General features: G+C 40.8%; 2 protein-coding genes across 8 annotated transcripts in view; both read right to left on the bottom strand.

Moving 5' to 3' along the window:
* The window catches only part of GRK7 (G protein-coupled receptor kinase 7), a 54,114-nt gene extending 46,459 nt beyond the window's left edge, over nt 1–7,655 (bottom strand). Inside the window, exons 1-2 of the mRNA XM_061636898.1 lie at nt 6,376–7,655; nt 5,297–5,734 (exon numbers count right to left, since the gene is read on the bottom strand). Coding sequence (XP_061492882.1) covers nt 5,297–5,734; nt 6,376–6,978 — 1,041 coding nt within the window. The 5' untranslated portion in view covers nt 6,979–7,655. The remainder of the gene's footprint in view (nt 1–5,296; nt 5,735–6,375) is intronic.
* On the bottom strand, nt 5,692–15,211 carry RNF7 (ring finger protein 7). Of its 7 annotated transcripts, XM_061636896.1 has the most exons (5): nt 14,742–14,880; nt 13,278–13,311; nt 12,813–12,860; nt 11,988–12,042; nt 11,491–11,597 (listed from the first exon to the last, which is right to left on the bottom strand). In XM_061636896.1, the coding sequence occupies exons 1-5, from the start codon at nt 14,871–14,873 to the stop codon at nt 11,579–11,581; spliced, it is 288 nt and encodes a 95-aa protein (XP_061492880.1). In that variant the 5' UTR covers nt 14,874–14,880; the 3' UTR covers nt 11,491–11,578. The 7 variants fall into 7 exon arrangements, with proteins under 7 accessions (XP_061492879.1, XP_061492876.1, XP_061492875.1 ...); XM_061636895.1 differs by lacking the exons at nt 11,491–11,597; nt 13,278–13,311; nt 14,742–14,880 and adding exons at nt 5,692–5,734; nt 14,887–15,185; XM_061636892.1 differs by lacking the exon at nt 11,988–12,042 and having other exon boundaries at nt 11,096–11,597.
* Nucleotides 15,212–15,425: the final 214 nt, after the last annotated feature.

The following is a 15,425-nucleotide window of genomic DNA, read 5'->3' as shown; positions in this document are numbered from 1 at the left end:
CCAAAGCTGTCCCTGGATACATCCACACCAGACCTGTATTTCAGTTTAGACAGTCATGGCTTCTCCCAAAGAATACTGGGAAGTGTAATAAGTGAAGGGTGCTGAGAGTTGCTAGGAGATGCCCTGTTCCTCTCACAGAGTTTCAATCAGAGCAACTGACTTTTAAACCACTCTGGCCACTGGAGCTCTGCCAGGGGAATAGGAGTCTCCTCTCAGCACCCTTTACAAACTACACTTCCCAGGATTCTTTGGGGGAAGCTATGACTGACTAAAGTACTGTAAAATAAAGATCTGGTTTGTGTGTGCCCCCTGATTAGCCAAGCCAAGCAGCTGTGAGTCTGGCTTTTAGAACACTGACAGTTGGTTTTTAGTGAGCATGCTTCGGCTTATCATTCAGTCCAATGCTAAATTTCTTAAATTAATTAAAAATTGGCCAAGCTTTTAAAAAACTTTTATACTGCAGAAGATGAAGGTCAGAGTATGGGGCAAGGTCAGTAATAGGATTACAGTTACTCTGTGAACATGGCAGAGTTTTAATTAGTTTCAATAAAAAAGTCAATAAAAAAGCCTCAGTTATCCATGCTATGGTAACCTCTAGATTGGACTACTGTAATGCACTCTACGTGGGGCTACCTGTGAAGACGGTTCGGAAACTTCAGCTACTGCAAAATGCTGCGGCCAGAGTTCTCACTGGGACAAAGAAATTTGACCATATAACACCTGTCCTGGTGCAGCTGCACTGGCTACCGATATGTTTCCGGGCCAGATTCAAAGTGTTGGTTCTTACCTATAAAGCCCTAAACGGCATCGGACCGCAATACCTGGTGGAACGCCTCTCTCGCTATGTACCTACCCGTTCACTACGCTCGACGTCGAAGGCCCTTCTCCGGGTCCCAACTCATAAAGAGGCCCGGAGATCAACAACTAGATCTAGGGCCTTCTCGGTGGTGGCCCCCGAACTATGGAATGCCCTCCCAGACGAGATATGCCTGGCGCCTTCTTTGTTATCTTTTCGGCGCCAGGTAAAAACCTACCTTTTCGCCCAGGCTTTTTAAACATTTTAAATTTAATTTTAAACCTAATATGCATTTTAATTTATAAACTCAATGGCAATTCTATTTCGGATTTTTATCATGTTATATTTTTCACACTTGCTCATATTTTAATTGTGATTTTATTTGTTGTACACCGCCCTGAGAGCTTTCTGCTATAGGGCGGTCTAGAAATGTAATTAAATAAATAAATAAATAAATAAAAGTCCAAAAGGGCTCTGGTTTTTTTCTCTTTCTTTTTGCACTTTGAGCTCTCTATTCTCTCTGTGTATTGCCATTAAAATGTAGAGGGTTGTTAAGCAAGCATTTCTGAGTTCAGGACTATAAGCTTTGTAAGATTTTGTTTTGAAATGAGCTTATGGGAAGCATCAGAATGGCATGGGGGGTATTTTCAATTTAACATAGTGGAATTTGAAAAATCCATGCTGGCTATAGTATACAGCCACTCTTGTGGCTGCATAATGAAGGCTGCTCCTTTATCAAAAGGCAAGTGGTAAATTTGCTTCTGTCAAATGCTGAAGGCCGTGATAGTCTGACTGGAAGAAGTGAGAGCATGTAGCCTATGGTGAAGGAGCAGGGATGAGCTGAGGTGTAACTTAGGCTGCAATCCAATACATGTCTAATTAGAAGTAAGCTCTATTGGGTTCAATGGGACTTACTCCCAGTTAAGTGTGCATTGGATTGCAGCCTTAATTTGGCATACTCCCTCCCATTACAGAATGTTAGATCTGGCCCTGGCCTGGTCACTGTACTGCGGAGCCTGGATTTAAAAAAGGAGAGATTTCTCCACAGTTACGCAATGATGTTCATGGCTCAGTGGGGAATTGAACCCTGGTCTCCTAGGTCCTAGTCCAACACTCTAACCACTATAGCAATAATGACTTAATAACTATGGTTTACTTTGCCAATTGAAAAGAGCGTCCCGAGCTTTAATTCACTGACCATTAGCAACTTGATTCCGTTGTTGCATAATGAAAATGAGAAGAGAGTTTGATGAAAGCGAAGGCAGAACAGGAAGTCAACCTAGATGCAATCAGAACTGAAAATATGTAGCTTCAAAGCTACTACAGGAATGCCAAAATACTGAAACATTAAATCTTATCAGTTTCTTAGCTCTAATCAAAGCAGATGTGAATGTTCTGCACCTGATACATATGGAGCATTCAAATATTTATTTCTTTAACCATTTTCTTTCAGATGCAGTGCCTGTTTTTACAGTAAAAGCTGAGGTGTCTCTTTTTCCGTTTTTGATGTTATTTCCTCTAGCCTTAATGACACAAAAAGAGGTTTTCCTTTCCTGTCCCCACCCAATTCCTTCCATTATGGAAATAATCAGGCATTATAGTACTTTCCGTGACCCACTCTCCTGCTTTTCCAGATATTTAATTATTAGGAACATAGGAAGCTGCCTTATACTGAGTCAGACCACTGGCCCGTCTGGCTCAATATTGTCTATACTGACCAGCACCATCTCTCCAAGGTTTCAGGCAGGAGACATTCCCAGCCTTACCTGGAGATGCTAGGGATTAAACCTGGGACTTTCTGCATGGAGGCAAATGCTCTTACCACCGGGTTATGGCACTTTCTATGCCACATTATATACCACCTTTCTGCAACAACGATAACAGTTTTAAAGAATGGCTTACAATTTATGGGGCATATTCTACAAAACAAAACAAAAAGGAACAGGGAAAGAAGAGGAAAATAAGCAAATTTGGGCACCAGCTCTTTCATACAATTACTTGATGAAGTTATATATAAGTCAAGGCTGGAGACAGTTCTGGAAGGAGGAGCTAATGGTCTCAGCCAGGCCAATGGAGGAGGCTGTATGCTCTCACCCCTCTTTCTGATGCCAGATAGAATGATTGCTGATGGAATAGAGCTATTTATCCCACAGGGAAAATTTGTGTAAGATTTCATATAGAAATGTGTTCCCTCTCTTACACTCACCCTTATTAGTGAAGGCTCCTCCATTATGGCAAATGGGGCATTGCCCCACCAACCTCAGTCTGCCCTCAGCCACCCCACCTCCCTATCACTTACAACCAGTCCTGGGGGTGGCATTGCCTGTCATCTACCTCCTCCTTCGTTTCAGTGTTGCTCTTGTAGAACTCAACAGGAAGGAAGATGGAGACAAAACTATAATTAATTGGGCTCCGCCTGTCATTGGCTCTAGCTCCACCTACTGCTGGTCTTCCTGCCTTCTACCCTACCAGTGCCAATGGGCACCAGACGCCACCACCTCTTATCCCCTGCAAACACCTCCATGCTCAGATACCATGAAAGGAACTTAATCACACTTTACAACTCAACTGGAAACACTCAGCCATAGCATTACTGCTTTTGAGTACACCAGAGTCTTATACCAGTAATTCACAAATAATACTAGCATTGAGCATTTACATTAAAATAGCACAATAAAGTATCTGGCTGCCTCCCTGGGAGCCTCCATCTTCTGCAAACAACACACAAGCTATATTTAGTTAATCTTCTGCCTATTCTGTTTTAATATGGATTTTCCTCAAACTTTTGTAATTATACCACACTAGTTTTTGGGAAGTTCTCTGAGGATCTCTCATCAGTTACTATTCCTACAGGAAATAAACCTTTGATCTAATTATATCACACATTTGTTCATGCCTCACATCTATTGGGGAAAAAAGTCATTTCTAGGCCTGAGGCATACTCTTCCTTTTGTACATTCACAAGCCATGGACCTGCAAACTCAAGATGACCTTCTTAGTTCTGTGAAGTTATACAGAAGTAGAACTAGGACTTACTCCAGGTGGTTTTCATAATAACTGAGCCAACACTTTTAATGATATTTTTTGACAGAAATACAGCCACGTTACATTCAATTATCTGTTACAGCAATACAAACTTCCATTTCATAAAGCAGGTAATAAATGATCCAACATCACTAAAATATATTTGAATAATGGAAGAAGGACACTATGCCCAAATCATAACATATGTTAATTTCAAAGCTAACCCAACTGTGATGGGTGGAAAAGGTCTAAACAATATAAAGTATATTGACATTCCTGTTAATGGATGTTTTATTTGGGAATTTCAATAAATATAAAATACTTTCAAGTTATAGTGAAAAATATGGTCAGTGTTCCTATAAACTGGATTAGAGCTTTTGTTTCTCCATTTTTGGAGCTCCTCCTCAAATTATTAATGTGTTACATGGAATAGTTATGAACTTTTCCAATTTGCTAGTTACAAAATGATGGTTGCTCAAGAAAAGTGCAATAAGAAAGGTATGTAGAATCATGTGGTACATATATTTGTCTCACCATTTAGGTTTTCATGCTACATACAAACCAGGATAAGAATTCTGGTAAGCTATTTTTTTGCCGCTACAGTTCAAAAGTGGATTGTATTATTAGGACAACCTGCAGTAATTACAAACTGATCCTTATTTAACCTGTCTTAACAGCAGTTACACAAGAAAGGTAAATTGGATAATAAATATGGCACATTATGTACCATATTTACATTATCCTGATCAATAAACCTGAGAGCTTTATATCAGAATCAGTTCATAACCATCACAGGTAATCCCAGTAAGCTATCTATGAGTGGCCAACTGGTGCTCTTCTTTTTGTTTAGAGAGATACATTTGAATATTAAGTGTGACCAAACTCTCTACCAGCAGCAGGTTTTTTGCACATTTTCACATGGAATGTGCAAGTGAATATGAGGCAGATAGGCGGTAGGTTGTTCTGCCAAAATTTAAAAATAATAATAAAGAACAGTGGGGGAACAATTAGAGGTACATTTTCCTTGACCCAACTCCACTGAAACAAATAGTTAAAGCTCTTGTACTATTCCTATTCATTTCAATGGGGGCTTGCACAGGAAACTGTTCCACTGGCTTGTGCCTCATTATCAAGCAAAAGTGGCGCTCATTACATTAATGCCATCATTCCCCAACTATTCCTCACTTTATGTAGCTCCTAGGAGGCTGCCATATCTCTGTAAACAGAAACATTCGTTTATAATACCTTGTAAGAAAAAGGCAACTTTTTGTAAGGTATTTTTTTCTAAGCAGGCACAACTGTTGAGTTGCCACATAGTACATCCAAATAGATAATTACGCAAATCCTCTTTCCATCTGTTACTTAGAATGAAATGACCACATAAGACCTTTACTGTAAAGCCTGGGCTCAGCGCATTGGAAATAGAACAAGCTCCACACCTCTGCATACACCCCTGCACCATGAACTCTCACTTACCCTCTGGGTGATGGGTGTGTCCTCCCTGACTTCCACTGCCATGCCAAGATCAGACAATCGGCAGTGGCCATTATCATCCAGGAGGACATTTTCAGGCTTCATGTCCCTGTAGACAATTTTGATGGAGTGAAGGTGCAGCATCCCACAGGTGATCTGAGCTGAGTAGAAGGTGATCCTATCCATTTCCAAACCTCTTTCACCCACATTGTAAATGTGATATTTAAGATCCCCGCCATTCATAAGGCTCATGACAAGACACAGGGAGGTTATGCTCTGATAAGCATAGGCCAATGTGACAATGAAACGACTGTTGACTTTCTCAAGGATCTCCTTCTCTAACAGAGCCATCTTTTCCCCACCTTTTTTCTTCAGTCTTTTTTTGTCCAGTTTCTTGCACGCATACATCTTGCCAGTGTTCCTCACCTGAATGGCGCAAACCTAAAGCAGCAAAGTTTGACGAAAAAGGGAAAAATCTAAATAAGCAATGCAGAACAGAAACGGGAGAGACCATATCCCTTATTGCTACACCTATCACAATATCCACTGGTTTCAGTTTTAAGTTAAACAAAACCTTAAATTACAAGGTCTTTGCAGAATAACTCACTTCTGGGTTCTCTACCATGCCTTGTACATTATTGGAACTTAATAAATGAAGCAACAGCAACAGCCATGGGAGTTTCCATTGGGAAACCTCTTTCATCTCATACGACATGAAATTTATGTCTTATTTGTATACTTCATGATCTTAATGTTTACTGTAAATTGCCCAGAGAACTTTTTTATTGGGTGGCACAAAAATATGGTAAACAAAAAAACAAATAAAATTTGAGCCATTCTGAGTGGCATGGAGGGATACAGATGTGAAAAATAAATGAACACCTGCTTAATGCTCCTGAATATATTTTCCTGTAAGGGAGAATAAGGAAGGGTAAAGGCTAAATATGAGCTTACAGCATAAGAGATCTTGTGTACACAGCAGGCTAGCTAGTTGCCCAATGCCTGCTGCTGACAAAAGGCCATTCATTGTACAGCCTAGGCCCAACTGCTTGCACAGAAGAGGTAGAATATTTGCTCCTTACCTCTCCAAAACCTCCTTTGCCTAGCACTCGGAACTCATCAAAGAGCTTCTCATTTATAGGTTGCCGCTCAAAGGCTTTCCATTGCAAGAACTTCTCATAGAATGGGCTAGTTTGGAAGTCCTCAAAGGGTTTTCCTTGAAGATAGGTGATTGTCTCTTCCCTGGCCAACTGTGTGACTTTTTCAAAATCATCCTTAGGGGCTGATTGGCACTTGTTGGCTAGGTCTGCACTGAGAATTTGCAGGTAACTATTGCTGCCATTCTTCAGATACATGTTGACTATGCCTTCTAGGAGGCTGGCCTTGATGTTCTCTTCTGCCAGCTCCCAAGTAGACACTTCATCCAAGAACTCCCTAGCCAACAGATATTCAGGCATATTCTCCAGAAATTCCCAGAAAAAGCTCTTGCCAATGGGCTGTTTCTCACAAATGTTCTCATACTCCACAGTAATTGACTGCTTGACCTCGGCACATTCCTCAGTCTTGGGCAGAGCAAGGATCTTACGCCTTTTTTGCATCTCCTTGGCCTCCGCATCTCCACTTTTCCTGGCCTGCAGATATGCTGTGTTGGCGATCAGGTTATCCAGCCCCCCCATGTCACACATCTTGATGATCTATTAGGGTGGCAGAGCCTCACTGGGGCAAAAACACTGTGTAGCCTTGCGGCAGCTGCCCTATTACTGCTTCCCTGGCTCCACTGCCTGGGTGTAGGTAAAGGCTAGAGAAATGGTAGGGAGACTGACTGATTTAGCATTAAATACCTCTCAAGGATTTTCACTAAGTACCTTTAGGTGCATGTGCCATTTGTGGAAAGTGGCTGGTAAGAGGCTTCTCTCTAAGGAGCTTTAGGTTTGCTATCTATAGCTAAATGGATGACATCCCTGGAGAACCTCTTTACTGTTGCTGTCAACACTCCCTGGTGTAGATTTCTGAACTCAGACCTCACTCCCTATGCCTAAAGCATGCCAGGCTCTTCTACCCACAGTTATGCCATCCTGACCTTGGTTTCTACCCCACCCACAGAGAACACCTGACATCATGTCCTCTCAAAGAACTATTATGAGTTCCTGCCCATCTCCCCAGGAAACCTTAATTCTCAAATATGCCAAAGCATCCTCACCATATCCGCACTTTGAAACTGGATTTTTAAAAGGGGAATTTGAGATGTTCTGTTTTGCAATGCTGCAATTTTTTTTTAGCAAAAACAAAACTCTCTCCAGAACCAGAGAATTACAAGTGGCAGATTGAGAATACCAAATTTAGTTGGATTTTTATTTTTTAATCATCCACCATTCAGTCTTAAGCATTAAACCCTATCTCTTTGTACAGATCTCACTCAGAGAAATGTCAGTATTGTGAGCTGCACTTTTATACCACATAAAACCTTGCTTCTGTCATGCACAGCTCCCTCTGAAGGAAATCAAATCAGCTTAGATAAAGAGCAAGCGAAGAATGATTGCTGCTCTAAAAAATAAGAATGAACCTGTGTGCAATGTACAAGAATCTCCATTTCCTTCACAGCATGGCAGAAAATTATAATTTCCCAAATATAATTCCATTTTCATCACTCTGGCTCCTGAATTTGGAAAGCAGAGTTGGAACTAAGATTTTACTTCAATCCTGCCTGATTCTAACAGAACTCATGGGATTATAAAGAGAGATGGTAGTGATCCCTATATTTATATGTCCTAACACTTCCTAACAAAAGATTGTTGTGACTTATTTTCATGACTCTCAGATCTCCAGTGTTGGGGGATAGAGGGAGGAGGGGCTGCACTCTGATTGTCCCAGGGGGTCAGTGTGCACAGTAGGACCAGGCTTTGCTCTGTTCCAAATTGAAGAAAACATTTTCAAAGGTCAGTTTTCCTGTTCTCATTTGTATTTAGCAGGCACACTGTGATCTGTCTAAGTAAGAAGTCCCAATGCAATCTTAAACATGCAGTCAAAACAACCAGAAAAAGGAAGTTATCAATAAGAAAATTATGAATTCCAGATTGTGGCACAATGCCATGGGAGATGTGCTTTCCCATCCTTTTGTGTTTATAAACGAAGTAAAATCATACCATAGTATGAAGAGTCTCTTTTTATTTGTCCCAGAGGTGCTTTCAGCTGATAAGTAATTTTTTTCAATTAACACCAGTTGCCAGACCCTACTGTACCAATATTCCAAATTAGCACCTTCTAAGTTCTTTCTAAAACCTGGGTATCGTCAATCATCAAAAACAGTCATCCAAAATCAGGAGAGCACTGGGCAGGTCCACCACATATGAAACAACATCCCTGCCAGCAAGATGAAGTCTAAGATTCTGGAAATATAAACAGGTGTGATATGTCAGTGAAAAGCTAACTTCACTATATGTTCCTTTATCCAAGAGGCTAGGGTATACAAGGAAGGTCTACTCCATAATATAAACAAATCAGTGCCACCTGTTTGTCCCAATGTCATCCTCCAATATTTCAAATTGCATGGATTCCTGCACTGAGCACGGGGTTGAGCTCGATAGCCTTATAGGCCCCTTCCTACAATTCTATGATTCTGTCCAAAGGGCCCAAATCTCGTTCTAGTAGCAGTGAATACAATTTAGAAAGTTGTCCTTTTGCTTTAGACATCATGTGGACGATCAAGTGCTTCCAGTGGGGCAAGTGGTTTAAGACCAAATTTGTTCATACTTACCAAGTTTGGGTTGTATCCAATGCTCTGCAAGTGAAACTCTGCTTGCGCAATAGGGCTTCCCCTTCCTCTCTTCCCTCTGCATTGCCCTCAAAATCAGCTCTGGAGGGTTCCCCAACTGATACTGAGAGTGCACAGGGAGCATGGGAGGGGAGAAGAAGGGAAAGTTCCATTCCGCAAGTGGAAGTCTCTTATGCTAGTGAAACAGTAATGTTGGATACTGTGCTCAGTCCTATTTTTGACATAAAGCAGCTATTTGGAATAGTCATTCCAGATTAACTGGAGCATAGAGATTTCTACTCCAGAAGTGCTCATCTCATAGCATCCAGGATATTTTGAGATACAAGTGTCCGCAGCCCTTCTTTGAGTGCCCATTTAACTGGCACATAATCTAGTCTCATGCTGAACTATGAAGGAGCAAGGAGCTCTTAGGAAAAGATTAACAAGCTATTATGAAAGCTCAGCTCATCCCAGAATGAAATAACACATTACCAAATTACGTATTTTAACTGTGCATTGTTCACATGGCACTGTGAGCAGAGGCTCTTAACAAGGCATAGAGAGGTCCAATATACTTTATGTGGCTAGTTATTTTGTTATCATCCTCAAATTACCACTTTCATGGGAATTACCACACACAAGCAAATTGTGCCTGCTTGGCTCTTCCTTGCTAGTGTTGGGAGCAAAACAAACCACAATCCCTGGGTTAGTGTTATGTCTGAGCTCAGGATCATGGTTTGACCTCTATTTCTGGCACTCCATTCTCTCACTCTCTTGACTCCTGTGGCATCCCACTTTCTGCTCCTGGCTGCTCCATTTCTTCCTTTTCCTTCTACTCTTTTCAATTGCTCTACCTTTTCTACAGCCACACAGGTGACAAGTATCACTCTTCCAACTTCCTTCTTTGACTCTATGTACTTTTACAGGGATGGGGGGGAAGGCACCCACTCTTGTCACCTCATGAGGAAGACAGCAGAGGGGGGCAGGGGCTTAGAGGCTTTGTGGGCAGCAGAGAAGGGTGTCATTGCAGCCATTGGAACCCCACTGGCAACCCCAGTGGTACACACTCAAGTAAAAGTCAGTGAGTTATGTCCTTGCTTAGGTTGTATCCCAATTTGTGCTTACGTGATTCAGTTTTGTGTAAGGTGCACTACAGTTTTGTGTCTCTATATTCTTACTGAAAAAGAGTATGTTTTTCAATAGTTGTCAGGAAATGGAAACAGCTTTCATTAGGCCTCTTGTAGAGGTAAGACCAAATGTTGGTTTATGAAATGTCAGATTTGATTGCAATTCCAGATAAGAGGATGGAAATTATTATTATTAATTGAATTTATATCCCATCCTTCTCGAAGAAGCCCAGGGCAGCAAATCTCAACCTTACTTCAAGCTTTTCAGTAGGAGCAGGTATTCTGATGGTAGTGGTAGGTCACTGTTAGATTGCAAAGCCTTATTCCCCATCACAGTTCTAACACTGGATTTGTATATGGTAAAATTGTTCATTCAAAGTTGAAGCAGGTGCCAGAAAATAAAAATGGTTCTTTCAGCACTGTTTTCAGTATTTTAAATGCTACAGGCTAAGCACATTTCAGTTGTTGAAACCAACAAGACTTAAAAGTGCTTAACTTTTTCTGAAACAGATTTTATATATGGGCATAAGAGAACAACATATAAATATTGTGGAGATCTGGCCATGCAGAGAAAACATCACCAACTGAAAAATTCCTACACATGCACATGCAGAAGTGCTTTCTCTTTATATGCAAGGTAATCTGGAACCCGGCCTATGTTTAGGGGGAAACAACATATATCATCTAAGAGCAACTATTTGCTAGCTAACAATCATTTTTGTTTGTCTTTAATTGACAAGACTTTTTAATGGACAAATTTTCAGTTATATCATTTTACAGAAACAAACAACCTGAGCACTTCTCAGGGTACTATTTAAAGCAGTCAGTAATTCAATTTTAATCTTACTAGCACCAAATAAATAAATATTTATGATTAGCTGACAGATTTTTATCTTGATGAAACAAAGCAAAAAAAGTAAAACAAATGCATCACCAACAACTTTATTTCAGTTAAATACCTCAGTTTAGACAAAAATAAGTGGTATTTCTAGCTGGAACTGCTTTGAACACAGACAACCGTGGGCCTCTTAAGTTCCAAAGCATTCCTAAGCAAATGTACAGAGTTCACATTAAATGTTTTGATACACAATACTGAAGAATATATCTCTGTTCCTGATGAAACAATGCTGATCCAAGAGACCAACACAAAAAGATTTCGAATTCACCTCCATAAAACTCTGTAGGCCTAGGTGTAAATAAATAAAACAGATTTCGCCACATTGTGAATGCTCCCCTCTTTTATAGGGGAATATGCCTTCAGTTGGTACAACTTTCCAAACAAGTCCATAGAAGAACTGCAAGCGCTTTTATTTGCCTATTCTCTGAACCACCCAGTCTTGCTGGCAGAGGGGGCAACGGTTGTTCTGTTTCACCCAGAGTGACATGCAGCAATTGTGGAAGGAATGATTACACTCTCCCCAGACCACTGAAAGAAGAAAAGCAAACTTGAGACAGCATGTTAAAAAACTGCTTGACAAATATTTAATACAAAGTACTAACATTTCTCTCAGTACTCAGTACTGCTCTAGAAGAATTGTGGTTTTTTGTAAAAAGCTATGGCCATGATCCAAGCAGTATCTTCCAAATATCATAGAAAACCTTTTATTTCTTGAACAGCAGGCCTCCATGCCACCCAGCAAACCACTTTCAGAACTTGGAAGAGCTTGTGGGACTGGAAGAAGTCTACTTTTCTAGGAAAGGAAGTCAAGAGTCTGACTGAGCACATGTAGGTGTGCCAAAGTAGCTTCCATTTATAGCACATAAATCTTCTCTAGTACATAAAGGGTCGTTGTTTTAAGCTTATAGCATTTCTCACCCAATGCTACACTTTAAACATTTCCTTCTCAAGGCCAATCCAAATGCTATGATTCCTGTGTAGAGAATGTAAAAAAAAAAGTTTTCAGATGGCAGCACTCACTATAGGGCTGTAAGATTTGAAGAAATCTCACTACATGCAAATCCCCAATAAGAGGCAGAACCTACACTATTTGCTTTTAAAAGCTATGGGGTATACAGTTATATTGTTAAATATAAGTATTGCAAATTTATTATATATGAACATGTCAATGCAGGATCATTTTTTGCGTTCTTTACCTTGGTTAATGTTTTTAGCAGTTGAAAATGCCTTGCTATTTAATTGCATAATATCAGACTTCATACTTTCTACATTTATATTTTAAAATCAAGCTTAGCCTTGAATCCATACAAATAAATGATGGTAACAATCCATCTTGTTGATGTCTGGTTTTAATAATAGTAATAAAAAACAGGATCCCTGAAACCTCAAAAACCTCAGCAACGAAGAATAAACGGTTACACCAAATGTTTTTCATTTTAAGATTTGTTTGTTTCAACAAACCATCTTTTATGAAAAATGTCTAAGATACAACAGAGCTTCCCAAATAAAATGTTTTAGCTCATGTAACAAGTCCTTCATGGCCACATACCCACACCTAAAATACTAATAGCGGATTTTCTGCGTTCGAGTATTTTATACAACCGTATGTCTTTTTACATTAGTGAAGCTTTGCTGAATTTTATTGATGCACAAAAATAAGAGGTATTCAGTCAAAACTTTAAAAAGCCCCCCACTAAGAGAAAGCCGTTGGTTGAACAACAAGAGAATGAAATCACAACATACCGACACAATCTTCTTGTTTGTTTTCAGCTTGACATCTAAGGCAGGCATCTAGATGTACACAAGAAAAATACTAAATATGATGTTCTAGATGCAGCTCTAATGAGTGGTTTTCCAAACACTTACATTCACTGAAAAACATTTATGTTGCATGCATACTGTGTCATGTAATTCAACCATCTCAAGATCATTTATCTAAAACTTGTCCTAAACCATGATCTTCCACCCATTTAGCCACATCCACTCCACAAAAGCTTGGCTCTTTCAACTTACTTTAAAAACTTTAAAGGTCCACGCAGACAAAAAAGAGTTGATTTTCTTTGTGATTCCATCTTTGTCTACTGGACTATGTTGTGAAATGTATTCAATGCACTAGCAGTAAATTAATTCACTTTGCAGTAATGCCTATTCCTATCACATCACCTCTGAGACGTGCCATGATTAGAATGCACTGGAGCTAATACACACCTGTAGTGCACACAAGATGTCTCTCTGTGTAATTCTGTAAAGGCAGGCAGGATTGCATTGGGAAACAAGCCATTTTGACTCTCTAAATTGGCCCTAAAAGATACAGTCTGATTTCTAAATCTATGGTTATGACTAGAACATCCTAAAAAGAACTATAACTGGTAGATTATTTCTTTGTAAATATTTTGGAAACCAATGCCACATGGGACTCTTTGCTTTCACCCAGATGTGTAATTTAGGCATAGATTATAACAGGAAAAAATTGAACTGTTTCTGATAGAAAGATGGATGTGTATTGGTGAAAATGAACCACCTTTAAAACTAAAACATGGCAATTCTAACTGTTTAAGGAACCAGTTGTAGGCTCTGGTCACACAGTAAGCTGAACTTTCTCATCACAACCCCCTGTATTACAAATGGTAGCTTATAAAAAAACTAGAAAGGGAGTGGGATGTATGTGTGCCACAATGAAACCAAGTGTATACAGAAGAAAGAAAGCATCCTACAGATAAAGATGCTCAAATCTATTAAGTCACAGACAGCATCTTTTATTATAGCCATGTTAAATCTCAGAATATCTTCAGGTACAAAAGCGAACAGAAAAGATAAATAAGTAAAAATGCACTGTAGCTTTATATAGGGTCTGCTCTTGCAACATACAAATACAGTTCAAGCAATGTTTTATGGAAGTATTTGGTCACTAAATCAAATCTGCCTATTTCATACAGATGTACTCATGAGTGTATACATGCAAGCCTTTCTGCATTCCAATAACAACATTTTCTTAAGTTAATACATAAAGGCTGTTCACTTTCCTGATAATGCCCGCAATCAGCAACTTTCTAGAGACAGAGCCTTCATAATTTATACTGAACAGTATCAGAGCCTACCCTGAAGACTCAGAAATCCTACAAAAAGGGAAGGCAGCTGTCCTTAGCCTCCTGCTTTTCAGCTAGCACCCAGATGGCTATTGCTGTGTTAGGATCGAACCTAACTTATCAGGATCCTCTCTCTGAGCTTAAACCAAATTTTGTAGGTCTCTCAGAGTCACATCAGGATATACTGGCTGCTGCTGGGAGGAAGGGCGCAATAGCTAGCTAGAAATGAATGAACGAATGAATGACAGTAGCCTAGATGTTCTCTCTGGATAAAGGCCCAATACTAGGGGAACAGGGACCTCAGCCTGCGAGGAGGGGGGCTCGTTAGGTGGCCAGGAGTAATGAGATTATCCGCAGAGGGAAGCAGCCAGGAATTCCCCCTCTGATTTAAGGGTTAGGAAGGGGCGCAGAGTATGTATATCTTCTTATCGGTGCATATTAGCATACGCATCTTCTTAACAGTGCTGGTGGCGACAAAAAGCAGCCCCTTCTAAGGCCGCCGAGAAGCAGACCCTCTCCTCCCTCTCCCTGGCGGAGGAAACACCAGTGCTCCGCTACCTCCGAAATACTAGCAAGAAAACGCTACCAAAGACACCCTCAAGGCGAGGAGGAGAGACGAGGTCTGGCCTGGTCCACCCCGGCCCAGCCCAGGGTTAAGGTTCGGGAAAGGACTGAGGAGACCGCAGGAGTGAGGCCTTTGTTCCCGGCCCCGCTTCATCGCGCCGTCTTACCCATGACCTGCACCCGGCAGATGGCGCAAGTGTCGCACTCGACGTCCCAGCTCCACATGGCCACGGCGTTCCACTTCTTCAGCGAAAACATCTTGTCGACTCCGCCCGCCTTAGAGCCGGAGAAACCCGCGTGGGAAGTAGCGACAGCCGACTCGTCTCCGTCCTCCACGTCGGCCATGGTTGGGGGAGAACGGGGGGGAGAAGGAGGCGGCTTCCGTAGCCTAACCGCACGTCAGGGTCCCCAAGCGGTGGCGGCAAAGTGGAATTCTAGCACCACCCAGCGGCAGCCTAAGGCATCGAGCGAAGAAGCTGAGGCCTACCTCGAGGTGACTTATTTATTATTAGTAGCGTAGCTGGAGCTTGGCGTAAACAGATATATTTGCGAGAGTGATGTAAGCCTCACAGCAACGCAGAATCGCTCTTTATCATGTTAATTAATCTAGAAAAATTTTATTGTTCATATACAGAATCCCCCACAATTAATAAGGAATGCTTACAAAAGAGAATTCATCCTTTCTTTTATCATGGGGCATGACTGT

Source organism: Rhineura floridana, chromosome 7 (genome assembly GCF_030035675.1).
Source record: "Rhineura floridana isolate rRhiFlo1 chromosome 7, rRhiFlo1.hap2, whole genome shotgun sequence".
NCBI lineage: Eukaryota > Metazoa > Chordata > Lepidosauria > Squamata > Rhineuridae > Rhineura > Rhineura floridana.
The sequence above is the reverse complement of the archived record's forward strand: the minus strand, read 5'-3'. Positions and strand labels throughout refer to the sequence as shown.